Source organism: Cryptomeria japonica, chromosome 2, assembly GCF_030272615.1.
Source record: "Cryptomeria japonica chromosome 2, Sugi_1.0, whole genome shotgun sequence".
In the NCBI taxonomy this organism is placed as follows: Eukaryota; Viridiplantae; Streptophyta; class Pinopsida; order Cupressales; family Cupressaceae; genus Cryptomeria; species Cryptomeria japonica.
The window spans coordinates 639,076,044-639,095,022 of record NC_081406.1 but is presented as its reverse complement, the minus strand read 5'-3'; the positions used below and the strand labels follow the sequence as shown (position 1 = coordinate 639,095,022).

General features: G+C 36.8%; 1 protein-coding gene across 4 annotated transcripts in view; it reads left to right on the top strand.

Moving 5' to 3' along the window:
* LOC131055291 (lysine-specific demethylase JMJ32) overlaps window positions 1–18,615 on the top strand; it is a 65,727-nt gene extending 47,112 nt beyond the window's left edge. The window contains exon 4 of one of the 4 annotated variants that reach the window (XM_059216799.1): window positions 17,862–18,615. In XM_059216799.1, the coding sequence (XP_059072782.1) occupies window positions 17,862–17,980 (119 nt within the window). In that variant the 3' untranslated portion in view covers window positions 17,981–18,615. Of the gene's footprint in view, window positions 1–965; window positions 1,022–17,769 lie in introns of those variants that run through there. The other 3 variants (XM_057989814.2, XM_057989825.2, XM_057989817.2) reach the window with 3 other exon arrangements.
* Window positions 18,616–18,979: the final 364 nt, after the last annotated feature.

Below are 18,979 nucleotides of genomic sequence, written 5' to 3'. Positions count from 1 at the left end.
CCAAAAAAAACTCGCACAATGATCAATGCGGATCACCAGAACAAATAGGACACAACCAGGAAACACTGACAAGAACGTTAGAATTATCAATAACAACTGCACCAACACCACTTATCAAATCTTCATCGATCAACATCTGAAACTCGAGAATACAACTAATCAGCAACTGTCACGAAGAAAGATAAGTTGCGGACCACCAAATCATGAACCATCTGAAATGAAGATACACAAGACCATCCCAAACAATATCTCAAAATCTCAGCACAAGATCTGATCACACAGGAATATACTGGAGGAAAGACTGAACTCTACAAAATAGTGATCAACAAAGCAACACAACAAAATCAGCTCATAAGATCTTCCCAATCAACAATCACCAGAGCAAATCACAGGAATATGTTGACATCAATGACAACAAGATATCCTAGCAACAACAATGACCAACAATATCCAACATGGATGTGAATCGCTTATAGACTAAAGAGAAGATTACCCATTGTAAGTTTTTATTGCTTGGTGTTTTGTGCTCATGATAATCTTGTATGCCTCTCTTGGTTTACTTGATAGGTGAATGATCTGAGAGGTATAGCTTGCTTGGTTAGTAGATGCATTTTTTATGTTGTATCTTGCATGTGAGCTAGTCTTTAATATAATAGTTATGAGGACTTGCTGAGAAGTTGCATGGTTTTATGGATTTTTTGTTGTTCTCCTTGTTGGTCTTGAGCTATGAATCTAGTTTTGAGGACTTATTTGGAGAGGTACATGAAATGGAATATGGTTTTGAGTGGGAATGATTGGTTTGTTTGATCTACCTTTGGCATGAGAGGTTTACATCTATTGCTGCTATGTTCCATTTGTTTTGAATGTTAGATGTTGATATCCTTTCAATTTGAGAATGACGAAGGAGATCTTACATTACACAAAATGATACATGTGTGTGAACGAAGATATGGTATGATTTGCAGGTTCTCTCTTTAGTCTTGGATGTTTGTATTCATATGGTTGAGTGTGAAGAACTTGGGAGAGATATGGAGTGCAACCTGAGTTGGCCTAGTGGTGGAGAACTTGTGCTCTTGAAATAGAGGTCACAACTTCAAATCCCATAAGGGGTATGGTATGTACGCCTTGTTTGTAGTGCAGTTAGGTACCTCCCGCAAGGAGTACGAGGTAGTCCCATATTGCTTTAACCCATCTGTAGACCGATATACAAATTGCTGGTATCATGTACTATAAAAGATTATTTGCTTTCCTTTAGTGGTGAGAGAGGTATTGCAGGATATTTGGTTGTAGGATTTGCATGTCATTGTATGTTTCGTTGACTCAATGTAATAGAGGTGTTTACCACATCCTCTATGTGAAGTACTATAGATAGAATTGGTATGTTTTTATCTATTTTCAGATTTGACATTACTGGTGCAATGAGAACTTTTGGATATGTGTCTAGTTATGCTCTTTGATATCTTGGTTTGCTGATTATTGATGTTATAATGAGTTTGCATGCTTCATTAGATTAGGATCTATGAGTTATGTAGTTGTGTGTATTGATAACCTAATTGATTGTAGTGGGATGATTCAAATGTGGACTATCTATATCCACGACATTGTTTTATTGTTAATACAAACATTGTTAGTTGGTCTTGTTTGTGTGCATTGATATGTTGCATTAAGATAGGAGGATGGATATAAATAGACTTGATTGCAGTTTATAGTTGATTTGTTGATGGCATGATGTTCTATCTATGTTGGTATACCCTGGTTTGAGGCATGGTTAGCTTGGATGAATTGCAATTTGTTGTGGTTGCTATTGCAACTGGTATAAGTAAGGAGGCTACTTAGAGCCTTTGTTAGAATTTAAATTTGATGCTTGTGTTCTTGTAAAGATTGGTGTAGGTTTTAGTGACAATTGATATATTTTACCTTATATATATTTTTTTCATAGGTGGTGTTGATGTGTTTTTCATGCACAATGCATCATAGAATAAAATACAAGTATTCTATCATTTCTTGAACAAAATCTTCCCAAGTGATAAACCGCGTGATCAAATGGGACGACTCCAAGGTTTTGAATGTCAGGTCTTGACGTGTTCTTGGATAGACTAAATTGTTTGATGTGACATTGTTGGAATCACAAGGTGGACGGACTTACGTTGAATCTTGAATGCTTGAATATTGGTAGAATATGGAAATTAACTTGATTTAAAAAAATGGAGAAAGGATAGGGTTTAGGAAGCTACTCTAATCCTAGGAATGTAAGAGCAATGGACAATCTTTGGTGGAACTCAACTAAGCTTTGCTTTGACATGCAACAAACATCTACACAAGGCTAGTGTGATCTTCTAGGGATATCTTGATGATTTTCAAATCACTACGACAAGCATGGATACCTTCAAGATGAAGCGTATCAACGAAGAAGTAACAATTGAAGTTAAGCTTGGCTAAGATTGATCTAGTTGACTATGCAAGACACTTTACAATCAACAAGGTGTCAGTAGTATGAATGTACGAAGTTCACCATTGACCATCTTCAAGTTCTTCCATTCATTTAAACAACATGAAAATTAAATGAGAAGTAGAGACCATGCAAATTGTTGAATCAACATATGAATTTCACCATATCTTCAAAGAAGTTTACATGCTTCTTACAACAAAGTCTTGGCAAGAATATTTGCCTTCTCCTTTTACTCTAGTCTAATTGATATCTAATTATTTTTTGCTACTTTCTACTATCTATTGACCTTTACAAATGAAGAATTAGAGCCTTATATAGTGCTCTTATTACAATGAAGGGCCAAGATCAAATCCACGTCAATGGTCGAGATTGAAAGATGAAAACCCTAATTAGGGTTTGTTACACCCATTACAAAGCATTCAATGCTTGACCAATGACAAAATTACATTGAGGGGGACACATGTCCTTCCTTGAATAGATGATAAGGGTAGGTACATTGGAGTTTGTGCTCGCATGTGGCAGTTATCCTCTTTGATGGATGAGTTAGGTAAATTGATTTTGGACACCTTAGCTTGAAATAATGTGATTGGATAAGTGCTAATTGACTGCCACCTCAGCTCGCTGATCTTGTAACTCATCACAAAGGTAGGTGTTTTAGGCATCTCTCTTAATACTCAACATTTCCAAGCTCCTGCAACGATGATGAAGGGAACAAGATGAAGGAAGGAGATACTCTCAAATTGCATCATCTTTTTGACTTGATCACCTCTGCCCTGGAGCTTACATCTTTGATTACTCTTGCTATTCTGGCAATGATTCTTGTATTTTAAGAGGAAATTCAAGATTTTGAAATTTTTCTTCCATTTGATGTTTGGAGATGCTGATATCTTTTCCATGAAACAAGTTTATAGTGTCTATCCTTTATGATGGAAGTCATCCTATCTGTTGCCTTGTATGAATTTGAAACTTAGATTGTTGCAATGTCTTGGACCCTCCTTCATATGCTGAAGTCATACGGTGTGATCTTGATGTTGTATGTGAGCTGATGATCCTTTATCTTGGAGTTGATTCCTTGCATGTCTTTATCTTCTTCAGGTGATGAAGTTCATTCTTCCCTGCGTCCATAACCTGAGAAACAAACAACCTTTGATCAAAATGTAGAAGAGGACAACTTCATTTTTCAAATTTGCAATTGATTTCCCTTTGTTTAATCTTTAATTTTTATCTTTGAAGTTTGATTTTGATTTTGCAAGTGTGATTTCATTGTTTTCATGTTTGATTTGATAGTTTTCAGGTCTGAGACATGCTTGATCCGCATTGGTTTGGGATGTAACCTCTCAGGAAGTTTGGGCTTTTCAACACCCATTGATAATTAGCATGAGCATGTCAAACTTTTAGGTGGCAAAGAAAATGCTCTCAAGTTGGATTGGGCTTTGGAGGTGGCATTGACAGTGGCAGGCCGAACTTTCAAGGGGGCATTGACTATGCCTTAGTCATAGTGTGGGCCTTCAAGTGAAAGCAAAGACTTCCAATCTCTAGCACATCAGACTCTCACTTCATCGATGATTCATTTGATCTCTCTTTGTCTTGCTTGACGCATTGAATTGATCTTCCTCCACCACTAACCTGATCATTGACTTAGATACTTTCATTTAACCTTGGGTGGAATTCTTAGCATGCATTGACAATCATCCAAGGAATTTGATACTTTGAGGTAACATTGATTGAGAGCTAAGAAAGTTTAGACTTTTGGTACCCCACTGACTGGAAAAGTTCAGACTTTCTAGGGATCATTGACTGGATCCAAACTTGTTGATCTTCCTTAATCTTTATGTCATGCTTAATGCCTTGGATTGATCTCCCTTCATCTTTTGCTTGATCATAAACATGAACATCATCTTCCATCCTCGGGCGGGGTATTTCGCTTGGCACTGTTTGAGCTTCAAATGAGGTCAAGGATTAGACAAGGCACTAATTGAGTAAGGTTGGGCTTTTGGTAGGGCATTGACTATGCTCAAAAGTTGCTTGCCTTGCTTCCTCAATCACTTGCACTTCATCAAATATCAAATTTTCATCTTCAAAACGTTCATCTTACTAAGCATAAGGCATCCCCATCATGGATCAAACTTTGGAGAGGCCACAGACTTAGCAAGAGAGAGATTGGACTTTTCCTACCCCACTGATTGCGAGAGGTCAGACTTTGGAGGGGGCATTGACTGGAAAAGTTTGGACTTTTAAGGGGTCACTGACTGTTAGCCAAGGCACAACGATGGATTCAAGTGGTCACTAACTGTCAGCCAAGGCACAATGGGGGATTCGGGGGGTCGCTGACTATAACTTGACTTAGCCAAATTTTTTTAACATAAGTACTCGTCTTGCCAACTCAAATGGTCCTTAGTCACTATTAAAGTGTTCTCATGCAGTCTAATCCTCCATCTTGCATCAATCATCTCAATCCTCATGACTCAATACTTAGATTCTTCACCCTGAAGGTATAAGATGATGATGATCAAGTGGAATGATCATCACAAAATTGTTCATTGCCAATCCTTGAGAGTTAGCTGACTTCACTTCAACTCGAAAAGAGAGATGACTTGTTCAACTTTTGTCAAGCTAGGGTATCACACCTCCTACAAGTGAAAGGTTAATAGCCAAAGACACTACAACTAACTTGGAAAGCATAAAAAGTGGGGGTCCCCATTTGCAATGGGACGATGTGTGAAAATGTCACAACATCTAGCGCCACCTCGAATAAATGTTCCTGAACATTTCAAAGATAAAAACCAAATCCATACTTAGATCTTCTAGAAAATTCAACCTAACCTATCAAGAGACTAGGAAGCATACTCAAATTTTGAATAAGAGTCTCGAACTGGATCAAGGCACTTAGTCTTTGATAACCCATGAGTGTACAATTGTATTCATTCCGGCTCACAAGAACATTGTAACTTTCATAATCTGTTGTGACTAGCTATGTGGTTATCCAAACTTCAAAAGCATCATAGATAGAGCCTTGTTGCCAGTGAGCGTCTATAGCCTCGACGAGGTTATCGTTGTAATCTCATGAATATTGTGTAGTTCCCCTCCTTGATTCATCCTTTATGATAGGATGTGATAGATACTTATGGACTTGTTCATCTTCTTGATGCCTTTTTTTTCATTCTTTATATTGATATTCTCTTTGACATTAGTGGATTCATTATGATTACTATGGCGATGCTGACTCTATGCTCTAGAATAATTGTTGAAGTTAGATTTATGATTAGCTTCGTGATTATTTCGTTATTTAGGACATGTGGTTCATGTTTATTTCTTATAATGATTTATCTTGTGCTAGACATTTCATATTGACAGTTGATACATTATGGTTTTATGCGGATGATGATATCATGTTATGTGTTAACCCTACTTCATGCTCTTATTGGATATGTTGAGGTTATTGATGATGTTGTGGTTGACATGATTGTATTACTACTATGAACATGGAAGAGACGATGCTATACCACTCATTTATGACCAAGGTGTGATGTCGCAACTCCCTTTCACTTGTTTGATTATCTATGATATATGCAAGTGTATATGTTATTGTATAGACGTGTAGTGTTTCGCAGGATGCAGGTACTAGACATCAACTCCACCCGATTTCATAGGTTTGAGCGTGTCTCTAATCCCAATGACAAATTGATCAGAGATGGCATAAGGTCTTATCACACTTTAGGCTTAGTTGGTGTTTTGTTAGTTTTAGTGTTTAATCCTTAGTTGTCTTGTTGGGTTCTTTTGTGGTCCTTGCTGGATTGTTGATTTATGATTGAGGTGATAGAATATATCACTATGCATAGCCTTGTATGTGAGAATTAGTTATTCGTGTGGAAATTTTGCAAGTTCTATATTATTAAAGTAATAGTATTATTTTGTGGATTATTAGATCAGACTTTTTTAATGCATGGAAGATTATTTATGTATTATATTTTATATGTATGTGGGAGATATTAATGGTATTAAGTTTAAACTATATTGTTGGAGCATTTATGATTATATATGAATTTGATTATTTATTTTATTGGTTATTTGGAATTGTGGATATTAATTAATTAATTATTATATATAGCTCATTGGTGTAAATTATTAAATGATGGTATGTATGAATAAATATAAATATTTATTTATTTTGGGAGCTTGTAATTAATTGATGATTATTTGGTGGAATTATATTGGTTAAGTATTTATGCTTATTTGTGTATTTATTTATTGTTTACTTATTGTTGGTTTATTTATTTATTGTTGGTTTATTATTGTTTATTTATTGTTTATTTAATTATTTATTGTTTTGATTATTTAATTATTATTTTTATTGTTTATTTACTTTCCTCTTGCTATGATTGACCTTTTGGATGTTGTGGTTGTGAGATAATATTATTTAAATGTTAATCTATTTGTTTTATTTATTTATTTTACTTACTCTGTTTTATTATTGGTCCTTGGGAGTTGTATTTGGAGATTAATATTATTTAATAGTATTTTATCTTGATTTTTGGGAATGGTTGGTAGGTTGTATTATTATTTTCATTATTTTTGGTTTGGGTTGCGATGAAGTATGATTTTTGGATAATTTAAAATGGGGAGTTTTGATTATTGTCAAGAAATTCTTTTGGCTGAAAATTATTGTATTTTCTGAATTTGGTTTCCCAATGGATTTTTCTGTGAATGCTTGAGGATTGGGGCTTGGTTTTGGATTTTCTTTGTTGATGCATTGGGTGGGGAGGGTTTGCTAGATTTTGGTTGACAACTTCAAAATTCTTCTTCAATTTTCTTTTGTCCATTTCTCTGTATTCTAGGTCGGTTGTCTGGATCTTCTTTATGTATTTTTATTTAAATGAAAGATTGCATGCTTCATGTTTGAAAAATGTCTCTTGTGTATTTTGGAAGTTCTATGCTATCCTCTCTTTGTATTTGCCATTGGATAAAAAGAGAGGATAACATTAGTGAGTTGTGTTTTAGATATTAATATCTAAAGCACATTAGTGAGTTGTGTTTTCCTTGCATGTATGTTGAGTTATGATTGTGGTTGGAAGTTGTTCTTATTCGTGTTGGTTATTAAATCGATTTTCTTAGTCTTCTTTTCAATATTATGAATTTTGGAAATTAGAGTTTGGAATTCAGAGCTCCCAATCTTTTTGTCCAATGGTGTTCGTAGTTGAGTTTGGTAGCGTGTATTCTCCGTTCTTTTATTGTTAGCTCACGTGTTCGACCTTTAAACCTTCTAGTTGTATTTTGCTTAATTCGTAATTTCGATTTCGAGATTTTTAGAGTCAGTGGTTAAACCTTGCTTCTTTCTGAGTTGTATCTTGTTTCTTATAGTTTATGTGCTATTCTGCTCATCAAATGCGCTAGACTTTTTTGTATATGCTCCAATCTGGTTAATAGAGGTGCTATATTGATTGGCATATGCGTTGGTCTGGGCCATGGATGCACTATTCTAATTTATGTTTGCATCGGTTTAATTATACATGCACCAGAGTATATGGTATATGCGTCGTTTTGCATAGTATAAGCACCATCTTATGTTTTGAATGCGCTACTTTTAGTTGCAAAAGTGCCAAAAGAATTTGTAAAGGTTCTAGAGAGATGTGTAAATGCGTTGGAGGATTTTACTTAGGCACCATTTTGTTGTTTATGATCTTTACTAGTTGTTTTTCAGAGTCTGTGCCGCACTGGAGGCTTGATTTCAGATTTTTTATGCTTCCTTGTGATGTTTTCCAGTTTTTTGATTCATTTGGTTTTGAGGATCTAATATATGTCGCAATATGGCCTAGAGAGAGACCGCTAGGAGATCCCTTGAAGTGGGTACCGGGGTCTTGAGAAGTACTGTTATACCCTTGCAGTGATTTGTTGAAATCAATTTTGATGTATCATGATTTTGAGATTTTTGATTCCACGGTTGGCTTATTATTTTACTAGGCTTTTGCATTATGGCATTATGGATTTAGATTTATTATGATTTTGATTTTGATTTGGATATGGATCTTTTGGATGGATATATTATGTGATTTGTTTGGAAGAGCCTTATTTGCATGAGTATGTTATGTTATACCCAAGGTTTAGGAACATGATTGGGGGAGTGGGCTTCCAAGTGGGTGTTGGGTTCATGAGAGATAGATCGCTAGGAAATCCCTTGTAATGGGTGTCGGGTTCTAGACCACTAGGAAATCTCATTGGAGGTTGTTTTCTAAACAAGTGATAATCTTAAATAAATTAATTTATATGGGTTGGGTACTAGGTTTCACATTAATAAGATAATAAATGATTTGTGGTGCCCTACTCATGACCTGGAGTGCTAGTACAAGCTCAAGATGAGATTGGGAGGGCCTTGGATAGGCATGACTGAACTCCCTTGATTCTCTCAAAGGTTGAGACGGTTCCGCATGGGCATCACGGGTGCCGAGGTGAGTTTGATGGTTGAGCCTTGTGTTGTGGATTTGGATATGTTTTTGTGGCTAGTCTTTAGTTATGTTTGTGTCCTTTGGTTGTTAGGTGTCAGCCTAGGCTTAGAGTGGGGGGTGGATCTTATTGGTTCCACATGGTCAGGTGGTTTGATGCCTTCTTCCATTGGGATTTTCTCTTCATGGATGTTCGTGTTCGTGATGAGGATTCTTCATCTCTTCAACTTGAGTTTGGATTCTTGGATCAGATTATCATGTATTCCTTGTGATTGGAAAATATCATTGTAATCTTATGTGCTTTAGATATTAATAATGTAGCATGAGACTATGATTCATTATTGGAGTAGATATTGTATATAGGTGATGATCCTTTGAGAAAGGCGTGTTATCTAATTGGGACAATAATTCTTGTAATTAGAGATTACGGTTTCATGTTTGAGTAATTCATGTTATTTGTATTAATTGTAATAGGAGTCGTGCAATATGTAAGGTTTGATGTGGTCGTCTTTATTGAGAAATGGTTAATGATAATGGTTAGAGTTGTTTTTGATTACAACAAAAATAAGTTTTGAAGGGACTTGAAACCCTTTACAATCAGATTTTGAATGGATCTGAAACCCTCAACCAAAGCGTTGTCCAAACATAGGAACATGAAAGCACAAACAACCATTTAAAAAAATTGCCAGCCCCCAACTAAGAACCATCAAGATTTACATTTTTAGGTGCTCTTGTGGGAGCAGAGAGTCATGTCAAAAGAAGGCTTAGAGAACTTTGCTTTGTTGCCCTTAACAAAAATCCATCCCTCTACCACTTGCACTACCTTGTCATGCCACACCAACGCACCATTATCTTGAGAATGAGTGCTTGCAACCACTGTCTTAGAGATATCATCTGTATTCCTCTCTGCAGACATGGCCTTATCAGAGTAGCCACCAAAAATGATAGCCAGAGCACTATCACCAAAATTACCAGCTAGAGGCCCATTCTCTCTTACTTTAGGGGTTTCGACAGGAGAGTCTTGCATAGTTTCAACAACCCCACCATTTGTGACATTTAGAGAGGATGCCCCTAGATCCTGTGATTCCATCGCAACCACCTCAGAAAAATTCCTATGCTGATCAAATTTCTTCTAAACCGTATAATGCTATTGAGAAGCACCTTTCCACCATGTAGCCGCCATTGCCTTTTTCTCAAATCCACATTGTGTAGCGACATGACCTGTTTGAAAACATCTTCTACAACATAAGGGAATCCCTTCATAGTCCAAATATTGAACCCAAGAACCCTTGGAAGATTTGAGGAAAATCTCAGTAGGCAACCCTTTTGAAACATTCATATCAACCAATATGTGGGCAAGGTGGAGTGAAAGATATCAGAGGATTCATCATCCATCATAAAAAAATCTCCAAGGCCATCTCCCACTTCCTCTAAAAAAGAATCAACCCATAAATGAAGGGGGAGATTAGGAAGCCAAACCCAAATCAGGATCTTATTAAACGTTCCAGAAGAAGGGTTGAAATCAGAGTGCCAAGGTTTAGTCATTAACAAAAATCTATCCTCTTAGCTAAAAAAATGATCACATAAGATTTTGTTTCTATCCTAAGTACTATCAAACTTAGCAACAAAAAACCCCTTAGCAATGAGGAAAATATGAAGCTTACCAGTAATCAGAGGCTCCCATTGTTCTGAGATCCAAGTGTGCAACTGAAGGAGGGAAGGCCAAAGCCCCGTAAACTGACAGATCACACCATGTAAGTAGAGAACAAAAGCATTATGATCTATTTCCTTTGCTGTCTCTGCATTCAGATTAACGAAGATGGCATTAGTTGCAAGAATTAACCCACCATACGATTGTCTCCCAAGCCGTGACCTCAGGGCCTCACCAATCTGCCTCTGCCCAACATATGCGGTTGCGTTTGACAACTTACCAGAACCCACTAAAACACCAGCGACAAAGGCACAAGGGCGTGACGAAATATCCATGTCGGCCACCGAGGAAGAGCGCTTGCTACCAAAATCCCCCACAGGACCGACAAAGGCCGAGGGCCAAGAAGTGCCATCTCCAAATTTTGAAATTGCCCCTTGGGCGAGACAAGCTGCAGAAGCGCCATCTCCAGATTTTGAAGTTGCCCCATGGGCGGGACAAGTTGCAGTAGCGTGAAGCGCTATTTTTGCGGTGTTAGGATCTAATGGTTAGAGTTGTTATGGATGTCTAATGGTTGATATTATTGAGTAGGAACATTTGGATTTGGTGCTTTAAAATGAACCTTTCATATTAGTAGCATTACTATGTCTTAAATTCATGAGCTAATGATAATGTGGACAATGGATATTGTTAATGGGTTATATTTCATGAGAGCATAATGGCTTAGTTAAATGGATTACTTTCCTAAGATCTTACTTAAAATGAACATTAGGATTAATGTAGGAAAAGATGTGGTAGAGTTCTATGATGTTTTTTATGTTCTAAATTTTATTCTAAGTAATGATGTTGGAATACCCTAGGGAATGTGAATCTATGCGATGTAAGTTATTTTAGTTGCGTATCTATGTTCATATGATCATACTTAATTGAATGTAAATGTTTATCTTGAGTTACATGTGTTGTATTAGTTCCTTTTAAAAAAAAAAATCTCTATTTTCTTGTTTAGTTGGTTAGTTTCTCTAGGGTATTTAGGCGGGCATTACATATTGCTTCGGTGCCAATCCAACGTCCATACCCCGGATGGAGTTACTCACATATTCCCAAAGCCAAATACTTTGATATCTCATTTTTTTACTTCTTTTTTTCTTCTTGATTTCCTCTTCTCTTTCTCATTTTTTTCTTTCTTTCTTTTGATAGTGCTTTCCTTTTCAACTATTTTCCACACTTTGCAATTTGGCTCGTAAGAAATGAAGCTCACTTGGGTTGGAAAATTACAGTGGCTTTGAAGTAGGATTTTAGATTTCTCATTAGGCACGACTTCACCTAAGAAATCACAATGACTTAGAGCAATAGATGAAGTGTGAAACATAGTAATTGAAAGATGTCGGTATCAAGACACGATAAGTGATTCTCTTTTGAGTCAAGCACAAGTCCTAACCAAATGATGAAGTCAGAGAGGAATAACCTCAAATTCTAAAACACTTCATGAATAGATTTCTAGGAAATGGACCTAACATATGGTCCAAAATGAGCTACTCCGTGAGACAACACAAACGCCTATCTCACAAGCGGAGGGCTCCCACCTAGGACATCTAAACTAAGCAAAATGACTGACCCCAAAGCAAGCTAAAAAAAACTAAATTAAAGAAAACAAACAAGTAAACTACCTGAGCTACCTAAGGATCTTGAGTCAAATAACTAAAGGCAAACTAACTACCTGGTTCAACAAAACTCTAAACTAAAGCACACTGAAAGAAAACACACTCTAAACTATATACAAGACTCCTAGAGTGGACATGACTTAAAGAAGGGGTATATTTACATGGCTTCACATGAGTTCTCAAATTATGCAGCATGAGCGTGACAATGGTGATGGTTCGACATTGAGCAAACTCATCCTAAAATTTGGAGAAGCAGGCTCTCACAAGGCAAGTCTCATACTCGGGCAAACCTCCACTCAAAATGATTAGTTGGGGTAGCTCATTGGGTCCATGATCTATCCATATGCAAGTTGTTTTCGCAAAGTCCCCATAGTCAAAACCATAATATCTTTCAAAGCTAAGATTAAGGAAAGAGACAACCTGACGCTGCTCGTGTTCAAATAGAGATTGTTGCTCGCTATCCACTAGTGCATCGTAGGAAGAGAGACCGTTAGCCGCTTTAGGGGGTCTCCATTGGTGATGGATCATTCTACTTCCATCCTTGACATGCAAATTCTTACTGGCCGGTTCTTCTTGAATCCTCAGCAGTGGGGTTAGCACAACCTCAAATTGCTCTTTATTCTTTTCTTCTGTGGTAACATCAAGTTCAATATCTTGAATAAACCAGACATCCTTATGAAATCTCATAAGCATATCTCGATCTTCAAAAATTTCTTCAATTTACTTATGATTTATGATCTCAAGTGATAGTGCAACCTCAGATTGTTCATCATCTTCTGGATCTATCTTAATAATGTTGGAGGTTTCTTCCTTTGGGATGGCTTGAAGCTCCTTGTTTGATTATTCTTCTTGTAGCAAGAATGAGTGCTCGCTTCCTTGTTCTTGAAATGCTGAAGTGTCGAGCAATATTGAGTCCTTATGCTTTCTCTAAGTCAACTATGCTCTCTGCTACATCTTCCTTCTCAATCTCTTGATGATCTTCACAAGTATTCATTTTTTGTAGAATTTCATACCTTTATGTTACCAAGCATTGATCTTCACTTAATTTATCTTGCTGGCTTGAACATTTTCCATTTCTTCTCCACTTCCTTGTATACAAGGTATGCCAAGCTATCACTCACTATAACACATTGAGTATCAAGTTGAATCATGCTATCAACTGGCCACTCTTCCAACAATACTTTGGGAGGTTAGAGTTGATGATCAATGATGCCCCTTGCAACAACTCGCTTGTCCTAGAACAATATTGATAGTGACTCCTCTTGTACTTCTTCTGAGACCTTCCAATGCCCCTTCAAATAGCATGATGGTGATGATATCTTTGAGTGCCCCCTCAAACTTTTCTTCATATTTGGGCTCACTCATGTTAACTTGCAATTCCTTGTTCAACATCTCCATTTGATTATCTTTTCCTTTAAGGTTGCTACTTGAAACTTCTTGGAATTCATTCTCAATAATCTCCTTTTGTAGCATGGGTGAGGATTCTTCCAAGAATTTCTTCTCTTGCAATGGTCGCGAGTCATTGTCTCCCTTGATGGCCAGGCAGACACCTTGATCATCACTTGCCACTACTTTTGTTTCAACTGGCTCACTTACACCATCTTCCTGTGATTCTTCGTCTTGGGATGAATTTGTAGCGTACTTCTCTTTGGGTGCAAGGTATGGAAAGCTATCCACTCCAATGCATTGATCATTAGGTAGACTTGTGTCATCAACGTGCTACTGCCTTCCTTCATTGTCGGATGATATAGCAATGCCTTGTTCTTATACTCTTCTATACTTGCTAGTTGCAAGGTAAGCACTCCAAGATCTATCGACGACATACTCGTCCCAGGTTAAGATCGACAATCCGAATTGGCATCTGACTTGATTGATAATTTATTTGCAACACGAGCAAGTGAATTCAGAGTGGGGTGCATTGTGAATCCTACACCATGATGGTAGCAATATTTTTTCTAAGTGTAGTTTACCTTTCGGAGCAAGCTAATTTTCGATTATCCCCATGAAACGTGAAAGAGTATCACTGCTCATTGGAACATTGAAATTGTCTGATTTTGCCTCTGGCTTGGGGACATCCCAAAAGAAGATCCTTCCTTGTATGTCGATTCTATCCTTGATAGGAATGCCAAGTAATGCATTTTATCGTGTTCATTCGTTTTATGGATTGTACACTGCCTTGGCGATGCAAACTAAGACAAACGACATGAATGTAGTTGCGCATTCAATTTCCTCCAAAGTTGAAGAATATCAACTTCTTGTTCATCTTGGCAACTCTTCCATTGAGAAATCTTCTTTTTTTTTTTTTTTTTTTTTTTGATTTTCAACTTTTCAACTTTTTGGATTTTTTGGAATAAAACATACCTTGCAAATCTCAAATGTAGCTTGAAAGCTCAATTGGTTCCTGCTACATGAAATGCTTCCTTTCTAAGTTGCAAGTCCAACTGACAACCCAATGTTCTTTCCTTTCTCTTGTGATACCTTTGTCGAGTGTTGAGGATGACCCTCCACTGATCTTCCACTGAATTCACCTATTCAAGAGTTTGCATTCATGTATTCACTGTCAACCCTCCTTCTATTGCCAATTCTGTTGATGTCTTTTTCATGCACAATGCCACATAGAATTAAATTACTAAGTATTTTATCCTCTTTTGAAAAAAATCTCCCCAAGTGCTAAACTACGTGATCAAATGGGATGAGTAAAAGGTTCTGAATGTCAGGTCTTGACGTGTTCTTGGATAGACTCAGTTGTTTGATGTGATATTGCTGGAATCACAAGGTGGACTTACGTTGAATCTTGAATGCTTGAATATTGCTAGAACGTGAAAATTAACTTGATTTAAAAAAAGGGAAAAAGAATAGGGTTTAGGAAGCTACTCTAATCCTAGGAATGTAAGAGCGATGAACAATCTTTGGTTGAGCTTTGCTTTGACATGCAACAACCATCTGCACAAGGCTAGTGCGATCTTTTAGAGATAACTTGATGATTTTCAAATCACTATCACAAGCATGGATACCTTGAAGACGAAACATATCAACGAAGTAGTAATTGAAGTTAAGCTTGGCTAAGATGGATCTAACTGACTACACAAGACACTTTACAATCAGCAAGGTGTTAGTAGTACTAGATGGATTTATCAAGCTCACCATTGACCATGCACAAATTTCTTCCATTCATCTAACAACATGAAAATTAAATGATAAGTAGAGACCATGCAAATTGTTGAATCAACATATGAATTTCACCATAACTTCAATGAAGTTTACATGTTTCTTACAACAAAGTCTTGGCAACAATCTTTGCCTTCTTCTCCTACTCTACTCTAACTGCTATCTAATTATTATTTGCTACTTTCTACTATCTATTGACCTTTACAAATGAAAAAATGGAGCCTTATATAGTGCTCTCATTACAATGAAGGGCCAGGTTCAAATCCACATCAGTGGTTGAGATTGAAAGATGAAAACCCTAATTAGTGTTTGTTATACCCATTACAAAGTATTTAATGCTTGACCAATGACAAAATTACATTGAGTAGGACACACATCCTTCTTTGACTGATTGACTAATAGATGATTTGAGTATGTACATTGGAGTTTGTGCCCACATGTGGTAGTTATCCTCCTTGTTGGATTAGTTAGGTGCATTGAATCTGGATACCTTAGCTTGAAATAATGTGATTGGATAAGTGTTGATTGGGTACCACCTCAACTAGCTGGTCCTTGTAACTCATCAGAAAGGTAGGTGATTGAGGCGTATCTCTTTATACTCAACATTTCCAAGCTCTTGCAACGATGATGGAGGGAATGAGATGAAGGAAGGAGATACTTTGAAACTACAACATCTTTTTGACTTGATCACCTCCACCTTGGAAGTTCCATCCCTAATTACTCTTGCTATTCTAGCAGTGATTTCTTGGATGTTCGGAGGAAATTCAAGATTGTGAAAATTTTCTTCCTTCTGATGTTGAGCTTACACATGCTTTGGAGATGCTGATAGCTTTTCCTTTATAATGGCCAGTCTTAATCTTTATTTCATGCTTAATGCCTTGGATTTATCTCCCTTCATTGTTTGCTTGATCATAAAATTGAACATCTTCCATCCTCGGGTGAGGGATTTCACCTGGCACTGACTGAGCTTTAAATGAGTTCGAGGATTAGACAAGGCACTAATCAAGAAAGGTCGGGCTTTTGGTAGGGCATTGACTGTGCTGAAAAGTTGCTTGCCTGACTTCCTCAATCACTTCCACTTCATCAAATATCAAACATTTATCTTCAAAACGTTCATCTTGCTAAGCACACGACATCTCCATCATGGATTGGACTTGGAGAGGTCACCAACTAAGAAAGAAAGAGATCATACTTTTCATACCCCACTGACTAAGAGAGGTTAGACTTTGGAGGGGGTACTAACTGAGACAGTTCGTACTTTTTAGGGGTCATTGACTGACAACTAAGGCACAACGAGGGTTTCAGGGGGTCACTCACTATTAGCCAAGGCACAAATGGGGTTTCAAAGGGTCACTGACTGTCACCCAAGGTACAACGGGGGATTGAAGGGGTCGCTAATAGTCAACCAAGGCACAATGGTGGATTCAAGGGGTCACTGTCTATGACTCAACTTAGCCAATTTTTTTGAATAGAAGCACTCATCTTGTGAACTCAAAAGGTCCTTATTCACTATTAAAGTGTTCTCACACAGTCTGAGCCTTCATATTGCATCAATCATCTAAATCCCCATGAATCAATATTTAGATTCTTCACCTTGAAGGTATAAGATGACGATGATGACAAAATTGCTCATTGCCAAGCCTTGAGAGATAACTGACCTCACTTCAACTCGAAAAGAGAGACATGACTTGAACAACTTTTGACAACCTAGGGTATCTCACCTCCTACAAGTGAAATGTTAATAGCCAAAGACACTACAACTAACCTTGAAAGCAAAAAAATGTGGGGGTCCCCATTTGCAATGGGGCTATGTGTGAAAACGTCATAGTAGGTGGTATATTGGAGGATGTGATGCGTTTTTTGCTTGTGGTGGTTATTATTAACAAGAAATCTGGGGAACATAGACTGAAGTTCTCAGCCCAAAGTACTTTCTAAGTGTTGATGTTTATACCCTAGACTCAGTTATACAAATCTATGGATTAGATCGTATAGAAGACTAATTGTTTAATTGAACATAAAGAATATCATATAACACATTACATGTATAATTTTTGGTATCTTCGTATTATTAATATCAATTGAGTATATTCATGTATCCTTATATCTCCTTTTACATCACATATCTTTGTCTATACTATTCTATATTCATCTAGCTTATTATATTCATTCCATACACATTTTTATCATAGTTAAATCCTCTGTCCTCATACTCTGTCATATACATCTTTCTCTCTCTATATATTTAGAGGATGGGACATGACTCATCTATCCCATCCCTACCCTAGATGGCATCTGTTGAATCTTATGCTTTGCGAGCTTTTTGAAGAAAAGATGCAATAGGATTTTCTTGATTGTATCTAAACTGTTGCACTTTCCTGCCAACACTTATCATGGTTGCTTTTGTAGGTATCTTATTGGAGCTTGAAAGCATGGTGAAGATTTATGTGGTACATGGATGGCTAATGATATTTTTCTCTTGTTTGTGATTTCTATGGGTGTACTTACAATGTATGATGTCAAGTGGGAGAATGTTAGGATTAAGGTTCCATCTACCTTGTTAATCCTATTGCATGGTTCCAACATTCTTAGAAAGTGTCCTAAGGCATTTACGGTGTAGTGGACAAACAATTTGTAATATTTATTCTCACTATATTGTAAGACATTCATAAGGGGTGATGGGTTTTGCTAGCATTGGTAAAGGTGGGTTGCAAACACAATTATTTAATATTGTTTTCCCCACATGTGAATTCTTAGAGTGAGATAATTAATGACATGAGAAGTGGAAAAATGAGTGACCTTTGGGCTTCTCCAAGTGGGAACTTGGAAGAGGCAATAGGCGTCTCCCGATATTTTGTGATTTATTATATTTAATGTAATATTTATTTTCTATGTTTGGATGCTCAAGTTGGAGGGAAATTATTTGAGCCAAAATTGTTGTCCTTTCACATTTCGTGGAGGTAATCCAAGGGTTGGGGATGCTTGTAATGCAGAGAATTCTTTGTATACCTTGTTTGGTGTTTTTGTAGCTCTTGTCATTCTATATAAACAACTCCTTGGATGTAGAAATTAAGGAGGACCAATTGAATGTAGAGTTACTCTGTAGGAACAAGGATACGTGGGAAGCATAGGGAGGTTGTCACAGGTATGTATAGGTTTTGCCACGTTGAAGGCAACAAGGATAATGAAAATGAATGTATTGTAATTACATTTATTTGTTGATAATGCATACTTGACCTCTCTTCTTGGTGGAGTGTTTTGGTGCAAGGATCTCTTTATGTAAATCATGTGTTATGTGATTCCCTTATGTTGCTAATTTGTGCCTCATTGCACCTATCTTCTAGTGATGTCATGCTTTGTTTATTGCTATTATAAGTTCATGTTAGTTAGTGTTAATAAGCATGATTTGAAGACTATTTTTTAGTTGTAAAGAAGAAGGATCTAAGCATGTTAATTCCATATTAAGGCAACTTAATTTTAGTTTTGTATATAAGTTTTAGATTTTCATGTTGTAGTAGTTAGAGCCTTGTAACTTATCTTTTGATTGATTATTTGGATAGAGTTTAAATCTCACAACCTTTGATTATTATTTTTCATTCTTGATTGAATAAGGATCTTA